This window comes from Mustela lutreola, chromosome 10, assembly GCF_030435805.1.
Source record: "Mustela lutreola isolate mMusLut2 chromosome 10, mMusLut2.pri, whole genome shotgun sequence".
Lineage (NCBI taxonomy): Eukaryota > Metazoa > Chordata > Mammalia > Carnivora > Mustelidae > Mustela > Mustela lutreola.
In genome coordinates, this window is record NC_081299.1 from 129,859 (window position 1) to 150,169 (window position 20,311).

Sequence of the window (20,311 nt, forward strand, 5' to 3'; positions counted from 1 at the left end):
CATCTTCACGCCCAGGTGGGTCAGGGATGTGATATCGTGCGTGGGCACCCAACTAGGAGTGTGGTTCCCAGTCAGCCTGGCCCTGAGAGGCCCTCATGGTCCCATCTCATCCCAGGCTCTGGGGAGAGAGGCATGCACGGTACTAACCCTACCCTACATTACCGCACCGTGATGGCCCTGGGTGCACCCAGGAGGTTTGTGGCCTCCTTCTTGGACTTGGGCCTGGGGTGAGGTTTGGGCTGGAGTGGGAGGGGTAGGGGGAGGGTCATGGCTTCCCCTTGCCCAAAGTCACAAACTCCTATTTCAGCAGCTGAGAACAATCACACCCCCCCTTACAGTCAGTATGACTCAGAATGTGGCCTTTAGGTGGAATATGATGTGTGCTCTCCATGAGGAGGGGTGGTATTGGGGAGAGGGAGCCCTGGGCTCACAGAGCCCCAACCGCAGGCAACCCGGCCTGAGTGTGGGCAGACCAAGTATTCACAAACCAGGCTTCCGAAGCTCCTCCCATACAGACTGGAGGCCGAGACAGGCGCTCCCGGCTGGGCCAGGGGAGAAGACTCCTCCCCACCAGCCCCCCAACTCCAGCCTGGCCTGCCGGCATTGAGGACCCAAGTCAGAGTACTGAAAGCCTTGGGCCTAGGTCAGGGCTGGGTCCCTCCCAGAAAGGCTCCACCCTCATCCGGCCCTTAGGCAAGGGGCAAGACTTCCCAGAGCTCCGCCTGGGAGGCGGGACAGGAGTCTCAGTCCGGAGGGACCCGGTCGACCTGCTCCACTCGGTCCTGCCGCCACCGCCGCCCATGGGCAACAACCACTGCGTCCCTCAGGCCCCTAGGAGGCTCCGGGCCTCCTTCTCCAGAAAGCCCTCGCTGAAGGGAAATAGGTGAGGGGTGTGGAGCACAGCCTTGGTCCCCAGATCACAGGGGGTCCCTCAGGCTGCCCCGGGGGCCAGGCTGTGAGCCCCCCTTCCCTTGTCCCCAGAGAGGATGGTGCAAGGAAGCTGGCCGGCCTGCTCGGCACCGAGGCGGGTCCTGACCTGGACACCACCGCTGACAAGATCTTCTACTACATCCCTGGGCCGGTGAGCAGGCGGGTGGCGCGTCCCAGCTCACAGGGTGCGGCGGTGGTGGTCTCTGTGGGGCTGCGTGTACCTGTCCTAGCGTTCCAGGGCCCAGGGTCTTCCCTGTCAGCCTGGGGGGAGTCAGTCCAGAACCAAGTGAGGAAGGAGACACCGCCCCGCCCTGGGGAGCTCCCCTGGCGGAAAGCCTGAGCAGAGAGCGAAACCGAGACACTGAGTCAGTGGGGCGGGCTGGGGGCGGGCCCTCCCCAAGTCTCTGCTCCACCGGAGGGGGCGCCGAGACCAGGCTCTCCACCCAGAGCCTTACCTGGGGTGTCCACCCACTGCCCCCCCGCCAACTTGGGGGCCGGACAGTGCGTCCAGGTACATTCGAGGTAGACCGGCATGTCTGTCGCTGCGTGGGCGTGGGGTTGTGTCGGGGTGGCTGCCATCATTCCGCGAGAGTGAGGGGCTCCAGGTGTCTGCTGAGCCAGCCTCTCACCTGCTTCAGGCTTCAGTCTCTCCCGGGGTGTCTCGGCACCCACCCCTGCCTCATTCCTAGCAGCGCACCGTGCTACCCCCTACCAAGGCCACACAGCAAGGACACGGCTCCTGCATGCTAGGCCACCTCTGAGCTGAACACTGCCCCCCTCACCCTGCGCAGCTCCTGGGGAGCTAAGGGTTAGCTGAGAGGGGAGAGGCACCCAGCCCTTTACTGTAACCTGGATAGCTTCGGGTATGGTAGGAGGCTCTGCTATGTGCAAAAGCCCCAGAATGCAAGGGAAATGATACCCCAAAATCTAACCCCAGGCCAGAGAAGGAGGAACGTTTGTCACTCTGGGTCAGAGCTCCAGCCCTGCACTCTTCTCCTCACAGTGTTCTTTCGAGGCCCAGTAACTGGTGCGTGCTTCTAGAGCCTATCTTTCCAGCTTGTCCCCATCAAGCTGGGAAGCCCAGGCTTGTCCCCTTTCCTGCCCTCTGAGGTCCCAGGGCCCCATGCAGGCAAGTGCGGGCTTGAGAAACCATGCTGCCTCCGGGAGGTGGACAGGCAATTCTGTCCAGGGTCCGGCCGGGCCGCGGTAGAGCTCCTCTGTGTGACTGCATCACACACCTCGACTCGATCCAAGCCCAGGACGCATCATGTGTGCCTGGTGGAATCCTGTGAGATGTGGTGGCCCTGGTGGTCCTCTCTTGCAACCATAATAGCAGGAGAGGGGAGCAGGCCTGTTGAACCTGGGAGCTAGGGCTGGGGGAGGAGCCACCTCGTAGGCCCTCCCCCGTAGGGGGTTCTGCACCCCCCAAGGCTCTGAGCTGACTCCTCCCTAGCCCCTAAGGCTGAGCCTGGGCCACAGGGACGGCTGCGTGGTCCTTCCTATTCGTGGCCTATTTTTCATGGGTCCCATCCCTGCGTTGTTCCCCACACTGGGTGTGGATACAGGAGGCCCCACCCAGAGGGAAGGAGGCCTCACATTCCTGGGCTTGCCCAAGGGGCAGCTTAGCTTGGCCAGGGCTCAAAGCCCTCAAGGCAGCCTCTGCCAGCTCCCAAATAGAGCATGGCCCCTCCCCAACTCACCCCTGAGCCCCTAGACTTCAGCCCTTCTAGCCAGGGTGTCAGGTCAGTGCCCATCTCTATCTGACTTCCAGTCGGATGACGGAGCCCCCAGTTAGAGAGGGTTCTCTGTGTGGCAGGACTGGCCAAGTGTTTGTGCCCCGACACTCCTCCCCTCAGCAGACAAGCGGGGAACCCCCAGCACATCTCGGGCCTGGCCTACTTCTAGGGATACAGCAGTGGGCAAAACAGACAAAGACCCTCTTCTCTTGGTGTTCCCATCCGCATGACAGAACCAGAAGATAAGACGGGTGGAAGACTTGGTAAGCCCAGATGTGGCTGGTGTTGAGAAGAGTAAAGGAAGAAAGGTAGCAGAGGGGTCGGGGAAGGCTACAGTGCGAGGTTACCAGACGGGACCTCATGGGGAAGACGGGACCTCATGACATCTGAGCCAAGTCCTAATGGGTGGGGGGGATCGCGAGTGTTCGCGTCCGCCTGTGCCTGATGTGGGAGAAGAAGACAAACGGAGGAGGCAGATCAAAGAGGACCCCGTGCGCCGGCCTTCTCGGTGGCTGAAGTCCCCGTCCCACTGCAGTGCGCGGCCGCCGTCAGCACACGCGCAAGGGCTGGTGGGACGCATCTCTTCCCAGCTGCCTGTTAACTGACTGCTGCTGCTTGCAGTGGCCGTGGTGAGAGTGTTTGCGCAGAACCCTCCCCGGAGCCAGGTAGTAAACACTCGGAGCCGACCCTGGAGACCCAGAGGGGGTTTGCGCATTGGCTCCCTCAGACACGACCAGTCTGGGGAGGCCGAATAATCAAGACGAAGGTGCACAGGTTAGGAAATATCAGAAATCAGGGTCGAATGTCCACAGAGCACAGACCTCACGGTCTCTCCACCAGACCACGTGATGTCACGCGTGTTTGTTGCCCCTAGTTCCATACTAAGAGGCCGTGAGCGTGCGTCGGGCTTCTGTACCTGTGAGTGGTGGTGTGTGTGTATTGCTCACCTTGGCATCATGTACCTGCGGGCGTGGGCATGGGTGGGGCAGCTGGCCGCAGGTCAGGCCCCCTCCCCTGAGCTCTGCTCCCCACAGGACCTCCGGGGCCTGGAGAGCCAGCCCGAAAACCTAGAGCAGCCGTTCCTGAGTGTGTTCAAGAAGGGGCGGCGGAGGGTGCCTGTGAGGGATCTGGGCAAGGTTGTGCACTACGCCAAGGTCCAGCTACGATTCCAACACAGCCAGGTGGGGCCAGGCCGGGCCGAGTGGGGGGTGCTCGGGTACCAGCCTGGGGCCTGTCTCCCAGCCCCTGAGACCAGCAGCCCTGCTCTCCCCAGGACATCAGCGACTGCTATCTGGAACTGTTCCACTCCTACCTCTACTTCCAGGCCCATGGTTCCAAAGGACTCACCTTCCAGGTGGGGGGAAGTAGGCAAAGGGGAAGGCCAGGGGTCGCGGGAGAGAGCAGCCTCTTGGGAGGTGGGTACCCATGTCCACCGGGGTCCCCGAGCCCTCCCTCCCTCCATGTGCTCTGGCAGGGGCTGTTGCCGCTGATGGAACTGAGCGTCTGCCCGCTTGAGGGGTCCAGAGAGCATGCCTTCCAGATCACAGGTGTGTGGGGGGCATGAGTGCACCTGGCCCCCAGGAGGGGCCTCTAGCTGGGGCTGCTCAGCAATCTCGAGCTCTGGCTGAGCTTCCGAACCTGGAGGGACCCTGAGTGCATGGAGGGGTCCTGGCTTTTCCTCCAGTGGGTGTTTGCCAAGCTGGGCTGCAGGACAGTGGACAGGGGACATCCAGAGCCTGCTGGAGGCCAGTGGTCCAGGATGGTGCCACAGGCTCCCCCTGTCCCAGGCCCTGTGGTACCCAGGGAACCCTTGGATCAGGCCTTTCCTATGAGCTGCTGGCCCAGCCCACTCCCCACCTCTACCCCCAGGCCCGCTGCCTGCTCCTCTTCATGTGCTCTGCCCCAGCCAGGCCGAGCTGGGCCACTGGCTGTACCACCTGGAAAAGCAGATAGCCCTTGTGCGAGGGCCACAGCTCTGCCACTCGGTGCCCCTGCAGGTCAGTGCTGGGGACCCCCAGGACGCTTTCCTCTCCCCTCTGCGCCCACGCCCTCTGCTGCCCCTGACCCCCCCTTCACTAGGGCTCCCCCGAGGGTGAGCTGCCCTGGACTCTGCAGCGCAGGCTGATCCGGCTCCGGGCAGCATCTGGACATCGGACGGCGGGCAGCGCCGTCTGCGCCTCAAGGGTCAAGCTGCAGCATCTGCCCTCACAGGTATGTGGTGGGGGGGGTGCGCAGGGGTGGGAGGAGGCGGGGGCCGAGGGGTGGGAGTGGGCTGAGATCACAGGGACACGTGGCTGAGGACACGGAGGCACAGGGTGGGTGAGAGGTGGTGGGGGAGGCACAGATGGGGAGGGGTGAGGAGGGAGGGTGGGGGTGGAGATGAGGGAAGGCCTCAGGAGGCCAGTGGGGCCAGGGCCTCACGCACACAGGTCCCGCCCCCACCCCGCCCTCCGACCTCCTCACAGGAGCAACAGGACCGGCTCCTGGTCCTGTACCCGTCATCCCTGGCTATCTTCTCCGAAGAGGCAGAGGGGCTTTGCTTTAAGGTGGGTCCCTCCCGGCTGAGGACGCGCCCCGGGAGACACCCTGTGTGTGGGGGTGGGGGAGGGCAGCAGCTCAGGAGGAACCTGTATTTCGGGGCCTGTTGGGACAGAGTGTGCTGGCCCCACCCACCCGGCCTGCTGCCCTGGTCAGTCTGGTCTCAGCAGTGGTGTGGCCACTGAGGCGTCCCTGCCCGAGCACCCCTTATCACCCTGGAGCGTTGGCCACCAGCAGCCTGGGGCCGGCGGCATGGGGCAGAACCACTCCAGGGAGACACTCTTGTGCTGGGCCCCAGCATGCCTGAGGGGGCCTGTACCTCTGAGTGGCCACTTTCCTCTCCTGGGGGCGCGTATGTGCTTGCGTGTGTGGGACGGTCCTCTGGGGCTGGGGTGTGTCTGTCATGTGCACCACAGTTAGCTTCCGCTCTGGGGGTGATCACGGCCCTGGGTCACTGAGGAAAATGCAGGGGTCTTCCCCACGATCCCCTCCAACCTACCCCCAGTCTTAGTAGGTGACCCAGGGAACCAGTCCCCAGAGGCATCTGTCTGTGCCTGCCGCGGGCCAGTGAAGCCCCACCCGGAGTCCAGGCGCACAGAGATCCCTCACGCCAGTCAGGGAGTGCAGACCTCCCTCAGGGATGCGGCTCAGCCCTGTCCTGCCCTCTGCCTAAGCGTCTGAGGGCCCAGGCCAGCTCTGCAGGGTGAGACAAAAGTAGGGGCCCAGGCAGAGGCCCAGAGTTCACCCCCCAGGCTCCGGCCCCACCTTCCGTCACTGCCCCGCAGGGGGAGCTGCCCCTCAGTACCATCCACGTCAACCTGGAGGAGAAGGAGAAGCAGATCCGCTCTTTCCTGATCGAAGGTGGGCGGAGGCTTGGCCCGGGAGGGAGGGCAGGAGCCTGCTGGGCGCCCCAGCTCCCCACCGGGTCCTTGCAGGAGCCTGGCTCCCTGCAGGCTGGCACCCCTCACGGAGTCTGTGTGTCAGGCCCGCTCATCAACACCATTCGTGTGCTGTGTGCCAGCTATGAGGACTACAGCCACTGGTTGCTCTGTCTGCAGACCATCTCGCCCCGGGCTGGAGGCGCCCCGTCGGCTGGCCTCCCGGGGCTGTGGGGGTCCACAAAGGTGAGGGGTCCACAGGAGGAGATGCTGCCCCCACGCCTCACATTCTGGGCTAAAGCGTAGGTCTAGGGCGTGGCTGGTTAGGGAGAGGGGTCCTGCTCTCTGTCTCACCTCCCTGCTCCCTGCCGCCGCTGGCCAGGTCATGGGTGGCGGCCGAGGCTCCCTCTCCTCGGATGGAAGAACCAGCTGGGACTCGGGGTGCCCCGCACCCCCCTCCACCCACACCAGCCACTCTCTCCCTGAGTCGTCAGTGCCGCCCACCACAGGCTGCCCTGCCCAGCCTGTGCCTGTGAGTATCAGGAGGTGAGGAGGGTAAGCAGAGGACAAGCACAGGAGGCCATGCGGACAGTTTGTGTGGGAGAACGTAGGTCCCCATGGCACTCTACCCCAGGCAGGACCTGGAGGGAACTTCATGCAGCCTCAGAGAACTGAGTGGGTGAGGGCCCTTGGGAACCTTCTGGAAGGTCTTTGGTCCCTGCAGGACCAGGCCGACCCTGGCCGCACCAGCACCCGCAGGCAGAGGGCCGAGCTGAGACGGAGCAGCAGCAGTCGGTCACCCAGGAGTGAGGCCCGGACCGAGGAGCCCAGCCTGGCCACCTCGCTGTACTTGGACCTGACCAAGGTGGGCCCGGCACACTGACCCAGTTCCTCCTCCCGCCCTCCGCCTCCCTGGAGCCACCTAGAGGCCTTGCACAGAGAAGGGAGGGCTCAGGCCACCTCTAGCTCCGAGAAACCTGTGTCTTCCTGCCTGCAGCTAAGCAGGCAGAGCCTCGAGGACAACCCTGAGGCCCCAGACCACTCTCTGAAGACCCCACACTCCCCACTCTATGCCGACCCCTACACACCACCTGCTACCTCCCACCACAAGATCACGGACGTCCAGGGCCTGGATGAGGTCAGTTCCCTGTGGATGACAGAAAGGCTCGATGTATCCACAGCCTGAGGTCTGCTCAGGCCATGATGGGTGGCCAAGGGGCTCGGGGTGCCGGGATCCCTCAGCTCCACGGAGGTCCTGGTCCAGGGCCTCAGGTCCCCACCCCTTCCCTGGCAGTTCCTCAGTGCAGCGCAGAGCTCACTTGGACCTGAGTCCTCGAGCCCGTTCCCCTCGGTCCCTGTGTCTGTGCCTGTCTCGGGCCCCAGCTCTGGACTCTCCGGTCCCCACTTGCTCTCCAAGAAGGGAGCCCTGCAGCCCAGAGCCTCTCAGCGGCACCGAGGCTCCGTCAAGGGCCAGGGGCCACTCCCTCCAGACTCCCCACAGCATGTGAGTAGCAGCACTCACCCCTGCCGGGTAAGGGGTCCTGTGGAGAGGTGGAAAGAGTGTGGGGGCTCTGGGGCCCTGGGGGAGCAGGACGATAGGGCAAGCTGAGACCAAAGACAGGAAGCGGCAGGGGTAGGGGATGGAGGCAGGAAGCGACCTGACAGAAGAGGCGGGGCTCGGGTCTGGCAGGGTGGTGGGCTGCTCTCCAAGCCCCCTCCCCCAGGGCCCAGCTCTCAGACTTGTGGTTGCGATCCCCAGGCCGCCCCTGTGCAGGAAGTCTCGCCGGACCCCCTGCCACCTCCCTCAGGTGAGTGAGGGCCCTTGTCTCTCTCTGAGGGGAGCGCTGGGTGTGGCTTCCTAAAGGCACTGGCGTCTCTGTCCTCCCCACCAGGTGGCCACCCCCCCAAGAGCTATGGCAACTTCCGGGACAACGCTTCCTCTCCCTCCCACAAGCGGTGGCCCCGAGGAGGACCTGAGCCTGGTGGGGGGCTCGTCCAGTGGATCTGATGGCTTCTGGGTGGCTGGTTCTCAGGACCACCTGCCAGCGTGGGCTCTGCTGTAGGGACTGCAGCACAGCCTGGGCCATTCTTTGTAGGGCCACAGGCTGACCGGCATCCAGGCCCCAAACCCCACCCAGTGCTGAGTCCGTGTCTCATCCCAGCAGGCTGAAGAGAGCTCCCAACCTTCCCCGGGCTCTGGAGGGGCCGGGAGGGGGGCCGGCCGGGAGGGGGGCCGCATCCTGAAGACGGCCTGGCGACGTGGCTGGACCCCAGATCAGAGCAGGCCTCACAGGGGACCCGGCAGCAGCCCTTCCTCCAGGGAAGCAATGAGGGAGGCCACTTGGCGCAGGCTTTACCTGCCAGTGGGGGGGGAAGCAGGTGTGAAGGTCAGAGGGCTGAGAACGTCAGGTTAGTGAGGGTCAGAGCACGTGAGGTCAGAGGGCGTGACGGTAGGAGGTCAGCAAAGTCCGAGACACAAGAGCAGAGGTAGAGGGCGTTCTGGGCGGGTGTCAGTGGGCTGGGGCAGGTCAGGAGAAACGGACAAGAGACTAAATAAGAAAGAAAGGGAAGGTTTTATTTGTGCTGTGTGTCCATGCGTTTTCCGCTCAGCAGTCAGGAGTCCCCCATCCTGGGGACCCTGTGCACAGGCCCACCTGGCACCCAGCCCTGTGGGCTCCACGGCTCTGCCACCACCAGCCTCCACCCACCTTCCTGCCCCATCTCTGACGCCTCAAAGCCTTAGGACAATCCCAAATATCTGATCCTTTATCCGACGCCACCCTATTGTGCCTCTGTACCTCATCTAAGGTTCCCCAGAGGAGGGGCTCCAGCTTCTGCCCTACAGACCCCCACCCTGCAGGAGCCACCGTCCGACCCGCCCCTGCGGGGACCTGCTCGCTGTCTTCTGCTCGGGCAGGAGCCAAGGCAGCCTGGGGCTTATGGGTCACAGAGGCCTCAGAGGCTTTCCCCTCCTCACCTACTTGTCCCTGGGACACCCCCTCCAACCCGAAGGCCATCAGTCTCCTCACTCTTGCCCCCTTCCCAGATTTCCAGCTGGGGCTTTGCTGCTGCTCCAACACCTTCACGTTCCCAGTGCCTCTCCCTGCCTCTCCCTGCTGACTAGATAACCCAGTAAAATACAGGACACCCAGTTCAATTGGATTTCAGATAAACCACACATCACAGTGCAAAGCATCAAATACTGCGCGTCTGAAATTCAAGTTTCCCTGGCCCCCTATGTTTTTATGAGCTAATCTGGTCACCTTACTCATCAGCTCCTTGCTCAGCACCCACCCACCCAGCCTTCCGGAATCTCCCTCCTCCCAGGTGTGAAGCATCGCCTCGGCCTTAGCCGGTGGTTAGAACGTTGCGGGAGTCCACGGAGCAGGAGCAAGAACACTGGCTCCTTCCTAGATGCCGGAGAACACAGGGGTCAAAGGGCAAGACCTGAGGGTAGCACCTTGTCCTCAGTGCCCATGGCCATTTCTCTGTCCTGTGTCTTCCTGGACCAAGCCTGGGTTCTAAGAGCTGGGGCTGGGGCTGCGGCGCCCCTTCCTCACTTGCCGGCGGAAGTAGCGGATGGCAGAGACGGTGCCGATGTTGGCCAGCAAGACTGTGAGGGAAACGCAGAGCCTCCTGAGTGCCGGCTCCGTTCCGGCCGGGTCACCACCGGCTACCCGCATGGCCTGGTCCTCACAGGGCAAGAGGAGGCCAGCGGGGCGAGGGGTGCGTCAGCCATGAGAGGAGCAAGGTCACGGGAGGAACCTAGGCTTCGCCACGCACCCGTCACCCCTGCCGGCCCAGCAAGGGAGACTGGGCGGCCCTGGTCCTCCCCGGCCCTAGCCCGCTCCTCCCCCAGGGCCCCCAAACCTGTTTTCCAGGCATCTGGGGTGTGCAGGTCTGACGTTCTCACAGCCCAGGTGGCAAAGGCCACAAACACGAGGCACATGTCGTTCTGGCTGAGGGCCAAAGAGGGGAGAGGACCTCGGAGCCCCCCTGGGAGAGAGAAGCACACTCTGTGTTCGGGCTGCCCCCTCAGACACCTCCGTCCCAAGACACAGAGCGGCGTGGGGCATAGCTGAGTCAAGCTGGCGTGAGCGGGTTGCCTCTGGGGAGCCACTTCCTGGTTTGTGACGTATCTTCCGAGGGGACTGTGGCATGACGTCTACCGACACCCTGACCGGGCGGCAAGGCCCGCGCCAACCCAGCATCCTCCGCCGTGCTAGAGGCTGGGGGCAGGGCACTGCCGTCGTGGGGCCCAGATACAGGGATGGTCCTTGCAGACACAGATCCCTGCACAGCTGCGGGGTCTGGCCTCATCTGCCCACCCGGATGACGTCCTGCGACGGCCAGGAGCTGGTCCACCCTCCCCAGATCATCCCCAAGCGCCCCCCGCCGGCTCATGACTCGGGGTCCTAGCCCGCCCCTCCCCCGGGGCCCTCCTGGCTGGACTCCCTGGACGGTATGTTCCCAGGCCTGGACAGCCCATGGGGCCCACGCGACACGCACCTGCTTGCCTGACTGCCAGACTGAGCTGCTCTGCTGTGGTTGGGCTGGGCTCTGGTGGGGTGCCAAGCCCCACGCCCCAGGGCGCCAAGCTGGGGGGCTCCGTGGCCTGCACCTGGAGCAGGGCGGCCAGCTCGGGCGTGCCTCCCGGGGAGTCCTCCCCAAGGAAGTGTTCGTAGGCCTCAGGGATGGAGATGGGCACAGGGTCTCCAGGTAGAGCGGCCCGTACAGCCTCAGCTTGGGGCGGCTGGGCCACAGCGTGGCTCCCCCCGTGCCCGGGCCTCTGGGCTCCGCGGTCCTGGAAGAAGAATTCACACACGTCTGGCCACCGTGCTTCACACAGGGCCTGGTCGCCTTCTGCCGCCTCCTCAGCACCTTCATCCTCCTCCTCGATGGTGTCACAGAAGAAGAACTCGTAGGCCTCTGGGAGGGTCACTGCAAAGCTGCTCCCTGGCCTGGGCCCCACCGAAGCGGAGGGGGAAGGGGGAGGCAGGTGTTTGAGGATCCGAGGCTGCGGAGACCGGGGCCCAACTGCCATGGCGTCCCAGCCTCCAGGCCCCCCTCGGCCCCCCGTGGCTGTCCTGGGGGATGAGGGCCGGGCTGCGGCTGGCGACAGGGGTTCTGAGGTCTCTCCTGAGCCTGGCCCCTCAGGGCTGGGCACAGCCATGGAAAACCGCACTTTCTTCTTCCTGGGGGCTTGGACCCGGCCTGGTGGGGGCTCCCCTGAGTGATGTCCAGGGGCACCTGCTGAGGGCTCCTCTCTGGGTTTCTCCCGGTGTCCTGGAGACCCAAGAGGGCTCAATTGTGGCGTGGCCGCTAGGCCCACCTCCACCTTCACCACATCAGGCCCGGCCCGGGAAGTGGGGACAGCTGCCGACACGCCCACGTCAGGCTGGGCCTTGGACACAAGGTGAGGCAGCAGAGCAGGTGTGGACGAATCCACCTCCTGCTTGACCACTGGGTCCAGCACAGGCAGGTCCATGTCCAGTCTAGACTTGGAGGCAAGTGTAGACAGAGGCATATCGGGCTGAAGCTTGGAGGCAGGTGTAGACAGAGGCACATCTGACTCAGCCATTGAAATATCTGGATGAGCGGCCCGGGCAGGTGTGGACGTGGTGTGTAGCTCACCTCCCGGGGCCATTCTCAGGAGCTCTGTACCTTCCTCAGTTGCAGGGACAGGTGTCGGCAGATCCGGATCTGTTCCTTGCAGGGTCACCTGTGCAGGGGCTCCTGCAGACTCCAGACAGCTTTCTCCCTGCCCAGTTCCTGCGGTCTGCTCCGCTGCCCCAGCCGGGAGACCCTGCCCCCCGGACGCAGCCAGGCCAAGGCGCTCCTTGGGCCTGACCTCAGCAGGCAGCGGGGAACCCTGCTGGGGGGCAGCCGAGCCGGGGGTGCTCAGGCACCCGCCCCCCTTGGCCCCGGCGGCGCGCCTCTTCTTTCGGCTAGGGCTGCGTGCCGGGGCTCCGGGACTGCCAGGGGGCCTCTGGGGAGCTGGGGTGCAGCCAGGAGGCTCAGAGTTCTGGGGAGGCCCACCAGGGGGACTAGGGGCAGGGCCCTGGGGGGCAGGCCCCTGCAGAAGCCTCTGCATCTCGCCTCGGGAAGACACCGGCCCTCGAAGCGACAAGCTCTGGCCTTGGGGGGTGGCATCAGATCCGAGGGACAGCAGAGCTTCTGACCGTGCGGACGTGCTGGGCGTCTGCTGATCGGGCCCCGGGGCCAAGACAGGCTCATGCCAAGACCTGCTGACCAGCGGCCGGGGAGCTGCCTGGTCCTCCCCCTTGAAGCCGGGCCAGCCCCTCCCCCCAGAAGCCGGCCGCCCCTCGAGAAGGGGTGGAGGCCCCGGAGGGCTGCTGCCACTGCTGCCCCCTTGGTCAATGTCACTGGACAAGAGCTCATCCCCTGAGGCCAGGCCGGCCTGCAGGAGACCACACTCTTCCGTCGTGGCCGAAAACTCAGCCCAGTCCTGGTCACTCAGCTGGATGCTGTACTGGAAGTTTTCCATTTCAGGTCAGCAGAGGCGCCGGGGTGGCAGAGCTGGAGGCCGGGCGGGGTCCTCGTGGGCCCAGGTCCCGGGCACCGGCCGCTGGACGCTTGCTGCGGCGCCCTCTGCCTCTTTGGCTCGGGGGCCAGCACCCCATCTGCTTCCTGAAAGAAAACCAAAGGGGAAGCCTGAGGGAGCCGAGCAGCTGTCAGAACTGGCCCCTCCTCCAAGTTAGAAAACCTGTAACTCCCGATTTCCCAGCCGACCCAAATGATAACCTTGTGGTGCGCCGGTTCCTAGAATCAAACGTGGCTCTGATTAGCCAAGCACACTAACAGCATCCTCACGTTTGAATTTTTGTCCCCAGAAGTGGCTTTCTTCACATCTGGGAGCGTCTTCTGCTCCACTGGGTCAGCTCTACCCTCTCCAGCCCCCTGCAGACCTGCAGGTACCAAGGCCGACTGGACACAGCAGAGTCCATTTCAAGGATCACTCACTGGGGTCAGCTCACCTGGCGAGGATCAGCCCGGGTCTGTCCCAGCGCGCCTCAGGTGGCAGCTGGCCATGGAGGAGGGGCCGCAGTGCCCAGCAGGTGACCGGCCTTTGGCGATGACCTTCCACCAGCCTTGGCTGGGACAGGCTTCTGGGCTTCCACGGAGATCATCAAGGTCACACTAGTGCTGGCTAGAGCCCACTCAGGGGTCATCAGGGAGTGCCTGGCTCTGCCCCCTGCCTAGGCAGGAGGTCACAGAACAGAAATGAGGCTCCTAACCCCCAGTGGACCTCATGGGCCGTCCTCCAGGTCTCTGCCCCTCACCCAAGCCTGCCCGGCTGTCAGCGCTTCCTCCTTCCGCCTCGTCTCAGTCAACAGCGCTCTCTGGCGTTTGGCCCACTATCACCCCCCCAGGGAGGTCACTCTGGCCAGGCCAGTGCTGACATGCAGTCGCCTTGCGACCAGAGCACTGTGCCTTCCTGACCCCTGAAATCTGCCCTCCTCACTGGCCCTGGGGAAGTCCCTCTCTCTGACTTTGGGACTTCTTAGATTGGGAATGAGGGACTAATAGTGTCATACCTGGGACCCCGTGGCCAGCCTGGGCAGCGGAGCTGGGCATCCGAGCTGCCTATCCCAGAGCAGCACGGTGCTGGGCTCACCACGCGGGCCCCACCCCCACTGCCAAAAATACTCCATCCCTGTGGTCACATGTCTCCTGCCCCCCGTCAGGGTCCAAGACACAAATAGATGGCATTTGAGGAGCCTCCAGCTCTATGAGGGATGCCTTCCTGGTCGGGTCAGACGCTGGCCAGAGAATGCTGCCCGGCAATCGGTCCTGCACGGGCCTCCTTTGCCCAAGCTGAAGGCCACTCTGCACTTCATCTCTTGGCCCGGGATGACCTTTCCTCTTCAAGCGGCCCCGCCCGCTGTAAAATCTCAGCCCCCGTGCCAGCAGCTCCATCTCCCATGCCCCCACCAGCCGAGGCCCTTCTGGGCCTCAGGGCTTTGCCCTGCCCCCTGTGTGGATTAGAGAGCATTGCAGAGTGGTAAGTGGGGCCTCAGTACTCCAGAATGTTCCTAGAGATCCTGTGGCGGGGGGCTGCTGCTGACTGGGGGGTAGGGAGCAAGGCCTGCACCTTTCTCCTCTGGCCTCCAGAGTCTCACGGCCCCTCCCCCACAGCCCTGCTGCGTCTGCCAGTGGGCAAGGGGCAAGTGGGATCACTGAGGGCTCTTGGTGGCAGGAGCCCCAAGGAGTGCGGGCCTGGGGCCTCCACAGAGTGTTGGGAGGGTTCAGGGTGGAAAGTGGGTTACTCCTCCCAGCAACCCTCCTGACCTTGGCTCCTATAGATGGTCCCAAGAGGGAGGTGGAGTCCGACCCTCCAAGAAAGGGGGCCTGGAGTCCCCCAGCTCTCAGCTGAGCCAGTCACCAAGAGTAGGCCAGTAGGCGGGACAGGGCCTCAGAGACGGGTCTCCAGAATGACCCCTCCTGTTCCAGGCCCTCGTGAGCACTTTTCCTAAAACCTGTCTGTCCCCGGAGGGAGCACAGGACGACTCTTTTTTCACAGCTGAGGTTGGTGGGGCACAGAGGGAGTGAGTGACTTGCGTACGACCACACAGCGGGCAAGTGGCAGAGTTGGGTCCCAAAGCTGCTCCTCTTGGCCGTTCTCCAGGCCAACCCGCATCCCCATCCCCACGCATTCTCTGTGACACCCACACGTGTGGCCTCCAGGCGAGGGAACATGAAGAGGGGGCTAGACAGCAAACATCTGAACAACTGGGTCAATCCAGTCGTTTCTGACCGCAACATCCAGCAAGAAGGAAGTACTGTGGGGGGGGGGGGCGCCGGGGGGACTCGGTGGGTGAAGCCTCTGCCTTCAGCTCGGGTCGTGATGCCAGGGTCCTGGGATGGAGCCCCGCATCGGGCTCTCTGCTCAGCAGGGACCCTGCTTCCTCCTCTCTCTGCCTGCCTCTCTGCCTGCTTGTGATCTCTGTCGAATAAATAAAATCTTTAAAAAAAAGAAGAAGAAGAAGAAGAAGTACTGTGGAGAGAAGGGGTGCCCTGGAGGGGCCGGAGACCGTCTGAGAAGAGGCCGTGGACCAAGCGGTCTTTGGGTGCCCCAGTGGGTGGGAGACAGCAAGAACCGAGGCTGTGGGGGTGATGGCGGAGGGGCAGCCTCACAGGTGAGGGAGGCTGGGGTGCTCGGAGGCCTAGTGAACGGGTCCGCGCGTCACCCACACAGGAAGGGCCCAGACGGGGAGTGCGGCGTGTGGCGGCCGCTGCCCGCAGCCGGGAAGGCCTTGCCTGCTGGTGTCTGCCTCGTGGCCGCCTTGCGCAAGCCAGCCTGGCCCGCAGTGAACTTAACAAGTGGAATCGCGTCCTAAGTTCCCTCCTGTGTCTGGAAAAGGAAAAGCTTGTTTTCTTCTTATTTTGTTCTCCTGTGAGTGTCCTGTACTCCCCACACCAAGCGCTGCCCTTCTGCGTCTCTAACCCCAGCTGCGGGTCCCACGGTTTTGCTCGAGTCTGACACCATCTACCCAGAGACACAGGTGAGGCTCAGCCACACAGGGTGCCTGTCACAAGCAGGGCCTGGGCTGCCCAAAACTCTGTCTTGGCTACAAACTTGGCTGACAAGTTTGTAGAAACCAGAGGTCCCACGCCCCCTCACCCTGGGATGCGCCGAACTTCCTGGAGTGGCTCCCAGAGGGCGGGGTTAGCGGGGAAGCCCTTAGGTCTGCCAGTTTATCCCAAGAGGAGGTACCAAGGGTGCAGATGAGCAGCTGGCGAGGGCGAGGCGTGAGGAAGGGCACAGCGCGTCCTCGCCCACCGTCCCTGCACCTCCACGGGGCCCGCAACCCAGAAGCGCTCCGAGCTAGCTGGGACTTGGGGGGCTCCCTCACCTACGCGGGGGCACCCTTACCTCCATCCCCACCTCTCCCCTCTCTGGAAGAGGGGCCTGGGGCTGGAAAGTCCAAGCCTCTCATCCTGGCTGGGCTTTCTGAGGACCGTCCGCAGCCAAGCGCCTCCCAGAGTCACCTCTTTAGAACGAAGGTGGAAATGGGACCCTGTGTGTCAGTAAAGACAGATGATGGACGACAGATGACAGACATGGTTTAGAAGTCACCTCCACAGAAGACGGTCCAGGATTCTTATCGCTGGGGAATTTCCAAGGATTTGAGAGCTCGGCGCCAGGAGTGGGGCGGAAACCACCCTCTCGCCGGCGGTCTCCTTTGAGCCTCAACGCGTTGGAGTCGGGCACCCCGGGGGCTGCGCTGGTCAGCTTCCCGCCAAGAGGGGCCCCACGTGGGGATGCTCGCATCCCTGCATCATTTCTCTGTGGATGGAAATCTGGGTGGTTTCCACTGGGCAGCTCTTACAGATACTGAGCCTGTGAACATTCCAGAACATTTCCTTTGGAGACCCTGTGTCCTTGGTTTCGGAGGGCGCGCTCGTCCAGTGGTCTTGCCACACACTTGCTCAGACTGGTGGACACACTCAGGGGCCTGTGCGCTGCGCGTCCCCACCGGCGGTCTGTGTCACCTTGCCCTGGGGAGGCTGGGGGGCGGGGTGCCACGCTACAGCTTTAATTCACGTTTCCTTTGGTGTTGGCCACGGTGTTTCTTTTCCTGTGAAGGTGCGTGTCTTCCTGGTGCTTCGCCACTTTTATGCGTCTTTCCCTTATCGATTTATAGGACACATGCATTCTGGGTAAGGATTATTTACTGATGTCTGTGCAAGCAATATCTTCCCCCTCAGTTTAGATGTCACTGTCTTCACAGGGCCTTTTGATAAACAGAAATTTTAAATTTTAATATAGTCCGGGTTATCAACACTGCCTTTCCCTATCACCTTTCCTGTTCTTCGTTTTTCAAAGATTTATTTCAGGGCTGCTGTGTGGCTCAGTCATTAAGCATCTGCCTTCAGCTCAGGTCATGATCCCAGGGTCCTGGGATCGAGCCCCTCGTCCGGCTCCCTGCTCAGTGGGAACGCTGCTTCTCCTTCTCCCACTCCCCTGCTTGTGTTCCTCCCTCCCTGTCTCTCTCTGTCAAATAAATAACTGAAATCTTTGAAAAAAAATGAGTAAAAGGATTAACCCATTTTTTTAAAAGATTTATTTATTTATTTGACAGACAGAGATCACAAGTAGACAGAGAGGCAGAGAGAGGAGGAAGCAGGTTCCCTGCTGAGCAGAGAGCCCGATGCAGCGCTTGATCCCAGGACCCTGAGATCATGACCTGAGCCAAAGGCAGAGGCTTTAACCCACTGAGCCACCCAGGTGCCCCCGGATTAACCCGCTTTTTAAAAAATATATTTATTTCATTTATTTATTTTAAAGACTTACGTATGTACTTGAGAGAGCGAGAGAGCAGGGGTATGGGCAGAGGGAGAGAGCCCCAGGCAGACTGTGCTGAGCGCAGAGCCTGATGCAAGGCTCGATCTCACCACCCTGAGGTCATGACCTGAGCTGAAATCAAGAGCCAGAGGCTCAACCAATGACACCGCCCCACACCGCTCACCTTCTCTGTTCTTTAAAGAACTCTTTGCCTGGCCCAAAGTCATAAAGATTTCATGAAGATATCCTTGCTTATTTGTTGAAAGCTGTGTTTTCTCACCTTTCACATTGGATCTGCAACCCCCCTGGTGCCGACTTGGCAGGGCGGAGGGGGATGGGGTTCTGTCGCCTCTCTTGCTTCCATGTGGACTCCTAGCGGGCCCAGGGCCATGCCAGGCTTGGTGGCACACGTATGTGGGCCTGTCTGTCTCCAGACTGGGGCTCAGCAGCACAGCCCCACCTGGGGCTGGAGCCCTACAAGGGGAGACCTTCGCCAGGCTCGGGGCAAGGGCTTTCCAGCAGTTGCCCAGACTGCCCAGGGAGACGAGAACACAGAGCTTGCAGGGAGGCCAGCTGCGAGGCTGTGGGGACGGAGCGGGTGGGCTGGGTGAGGGAGGCAGGGTCTCACCTCAGGACACCGAGGACTGAGCTCCACCCAGAGGCCCCTCTTCCTCCTCCCCCACCGAGTCACGGAGTCCGCCTAGCCGGGGGCAGCAGAGGGAGGGATGTCTGCTGTAAGATGAGGAAATCAGGGTCCGAGGATGTCTCCCAGTGGTTGCTAAGTCTTGGCGGGGACCTGGGCCAGGGAACAAGTGGCTGCCCAGCTGGACACACGCATCCTAGAGCGGAGAGCAGAGGCCCAAACAGGAAGAGGTGCGCCGGGAGAGGGGGGTGACCAGAGAAGGCGGCCTGCTGTACCCCTGGGGGCCACCGGAGGGCACCAGGACTCCACGGGAAGCAGAGCTCAGCCCTCCTTGCTGAGGATGGAGTCCTCAGGGCTTTCCTGAAGCCCCAGTCCCCTTTGAGCCTTGACCTTGCCAGGGTAACGGAGAATAAGAGCCAACTTGTAACGAGTAGCTCTAATACGCCAAGCAGCATGTTTTACACAGACGACAGGCTTTTAACTTAAAAAAATTTTTATTGAGGTATAATTTACATACAATAAAGTGCACATATTTGAATGTGAAATTTGCTAAGTTTGGACATTTGCGATGCCCAGGAAGCCGCCGCCACAGTGCAGACAGCATGACCGTCTGCAGGTGCCTGTGCCCTTAGTGACGCCTCCTGCCCCCACTCCCAAGCCAGCCGATTTGCATTCGGTCACTACAGCCGGTGATGTGCTCTAGAACTTTATGTAAATGGGGTTATAATGGGGTTGCTAAAGAGTACAGTATGTCTGAGTCCTGTCACACAGCGTAACTTGAGATTCAACTATTATATTGTATATACCGATAGTTCCTTTTTTTTCAAGATTTTATTTATTTATTTGACAGACAGAGATCACAAGTAGGCAGAGAGGCAGGCAGAGAGAGAGAGGAGGAAACAGGCTGCCTGTGGAACAGAGAGCCCAACGTGGGGCTCGATCCCAGGACCCTGGGATCATGACTCGAGCCGAAGGCAAGGGCTTTAACCCACTGAGCCACCCAGGCGTCCCCAATAGTTCATTTTTTAATGAAGATTTTATTTATATTTTAGAGAGAGAGGGAGAGAGCACAAGTGGGGAGAGGGAAAGAGGGAGAGAGAGAGGCCCGCAGGCTCCACGCCCAGCACAGATCCTGATGCAGGGCTTTATCTCCCTGAGATCAAAACCTGAGGGAAACCAGGAGTCCGACGCTCAACCAACTGAGCCACCCAGGCGCCCCTCATTGGGGTTTTGATTTAAATTTCCATGATGACAGGGGTACCTGGGTGGCTCAGTGGGTTAAAGCCTTTGCCTTCAGCTCAAGTCATGAGCCTCAACCTCAGGGTCCTGGGATTGAGCCCCTGCATTGGGCTCTCTGCTCAGCAGGGAGTCTGCTTCCCCCCCACTCCCCTGCCTGCCTCTCTGCCTACTTGCGATCTCTCTCTCTCTGTCAAGTAAATAAATAAAATCTTAAAAAATAAAATAAATTTCCACAATGACTAATGACGTTGAGTTTCTTTTCAGGCGCTCATCGGCCATCTGTACATCTTTGGAGAAATGTCTGTTCTGATTTTTCACCCATTTTTTCTTAGTTGGATTATTGAGTTGAGAGTTATTTATGTTATATATATTATATATATAATATATATAGAACACTTATCAATATTTTTTCTATAGTGTATATATATATATTATATGTATGTTATGCAATGTTTTTCTCCTATGTCTTTCACTTTTTGTGGATAATGTACTTTGAGGCATGTTAAAATTTTTATGAAACTCAGTTTACTTGTTTTTTCTTTTGTCACCTATGTTTTTAGGATCATATCTGAAAAGGCTTTGCCTTCATCACCCAAGATCAATTTCTTCTAAAAATTTTATAGAAGTTTTAGCTCTTCCATTTATGTGCATCGATCTTGAGTTAACTTTTGTTCGTGTTGTGAGGGAAGATGTGGTGACCAGACGTCCCAGCAACATTTGTTGGAATGACTGTTCTTTCCCCATTGGACTGTCCTGGCATTTTTGTTGAAAATCAATTATCTGTGAATATGAGGGCCTATTTTTGAACTGTCAGTTCTCGTCTACCAATCACTATGTCTAACCTCAACCTCAGACTAGTACCACACTGTCTTGACTACTGTAGCTCTGCAATGAATTTTGAAATCAGGAAGTTTAGTCCTCTAGCTTTGCTCTTTTTTTTTTTTTTAAGAATTTATTTATTTGACAGACAGAGAGTGAGAGGAGAGGGCACAAGCAGGGGGAGCAGCAGAGGGAGAGGGAAAGCAGGCTTCCCACT

The 20,311-nt window shown here is 60.9% G+C and overlaps 2 protein-coding genes across 8 annotated transcripts; one reads left to right on the forward strand and one right to left on the reverse strand.

Moving 5' to 3' along the window:
- Positions 1–21: 21 nt before the first annotated feature.
- Positions 22–8,674, forward strand: PLEKHN1 (pleckstrin homology domain containing N1). 5 transcript variants are annotated; one of them, XM_059138291.1, is made up of 16 exons: positions 22–883; positions 982–1,081; positions 3,701–3,847; positions 3,940–4,020; positions 4,141–4,213; positions 4,536–4,663; positions 4,746–4,877; positions 5,132–5,212; positions 5,990–6,065; positions 6,189–6,328; positions 6,465–6,614; positions 6,807–6,947; positions 7,080–7,220; positions 7,377–7,586; positions 7,842–7,890; positions 7,975–8,674. In XM_059138291.1, exons 1-16 carry the CDS (start codon positions 801–803, stop codon positions 8,088–8,090), a joined length of 1,848 nt encoding a protein of 615 aa, XP_058994274.1. In that variant the 5' UTR covers positions 22–800; the 3' UTR covers positions 8,091–8,674. The 5 variants fall into 5 exon arrangements, with proteins under 5 accessions (XP_058994274.1, XP_058994271.1, XP_058994269.1 ...); XM_059138288.1 differs by having other exon boundaries at positions 835–883; positions 982–1,957; positions 2,747–3,847; XM_059138289.1 differs by having other exon boundaries at positions 869–883; positions 2,836–3,847.
- On the reverse strand, positions 8,660–14,702 carry PERM1 (PPARGC1 and ESRR induced regulator, muscle 1). Of its 3 annotated transcripts, XM_059138278.1 has the most exons (5): positions 13,642–14,702; positions 13,081–13,302; positions 10,592–12,733; positions 9,953–10,078; positions 8,660–9,695 (listed from the first exon to the last, which is right to left on the reverse strand). In XM_059138278.1, exons 3-5 carry the CDS (start codon positions 12,588–12,590, stop codon positions 9,604–9,606), a joined length of 2,217 nt encoding a protein of 738 aa, XP_058994261.1. In that variant the 5' UTR covers positions 12,591–12,733; positions 13,081–13,302; positions 13,642–14,702; the 3' UTR covers positions 8,660–9,603. The 3 variants fall into 3 exon arrangements, with proteins under 3 accessions (XP_058994261.1, XP_058994263.1, XP_058994262.1); XM_059138280.1 differs by lacking the exon at positions 13,642–14,702 and having other exon boundaries at positions 12,917–13,625; XM_059138279.1 differs by lacking the exon at positions 13,642–14,702 and having other exon boundaries at positions 12,848–13,625.
- Positions 14,703–20,311: the final 5,609 nt, after the last annotated feature.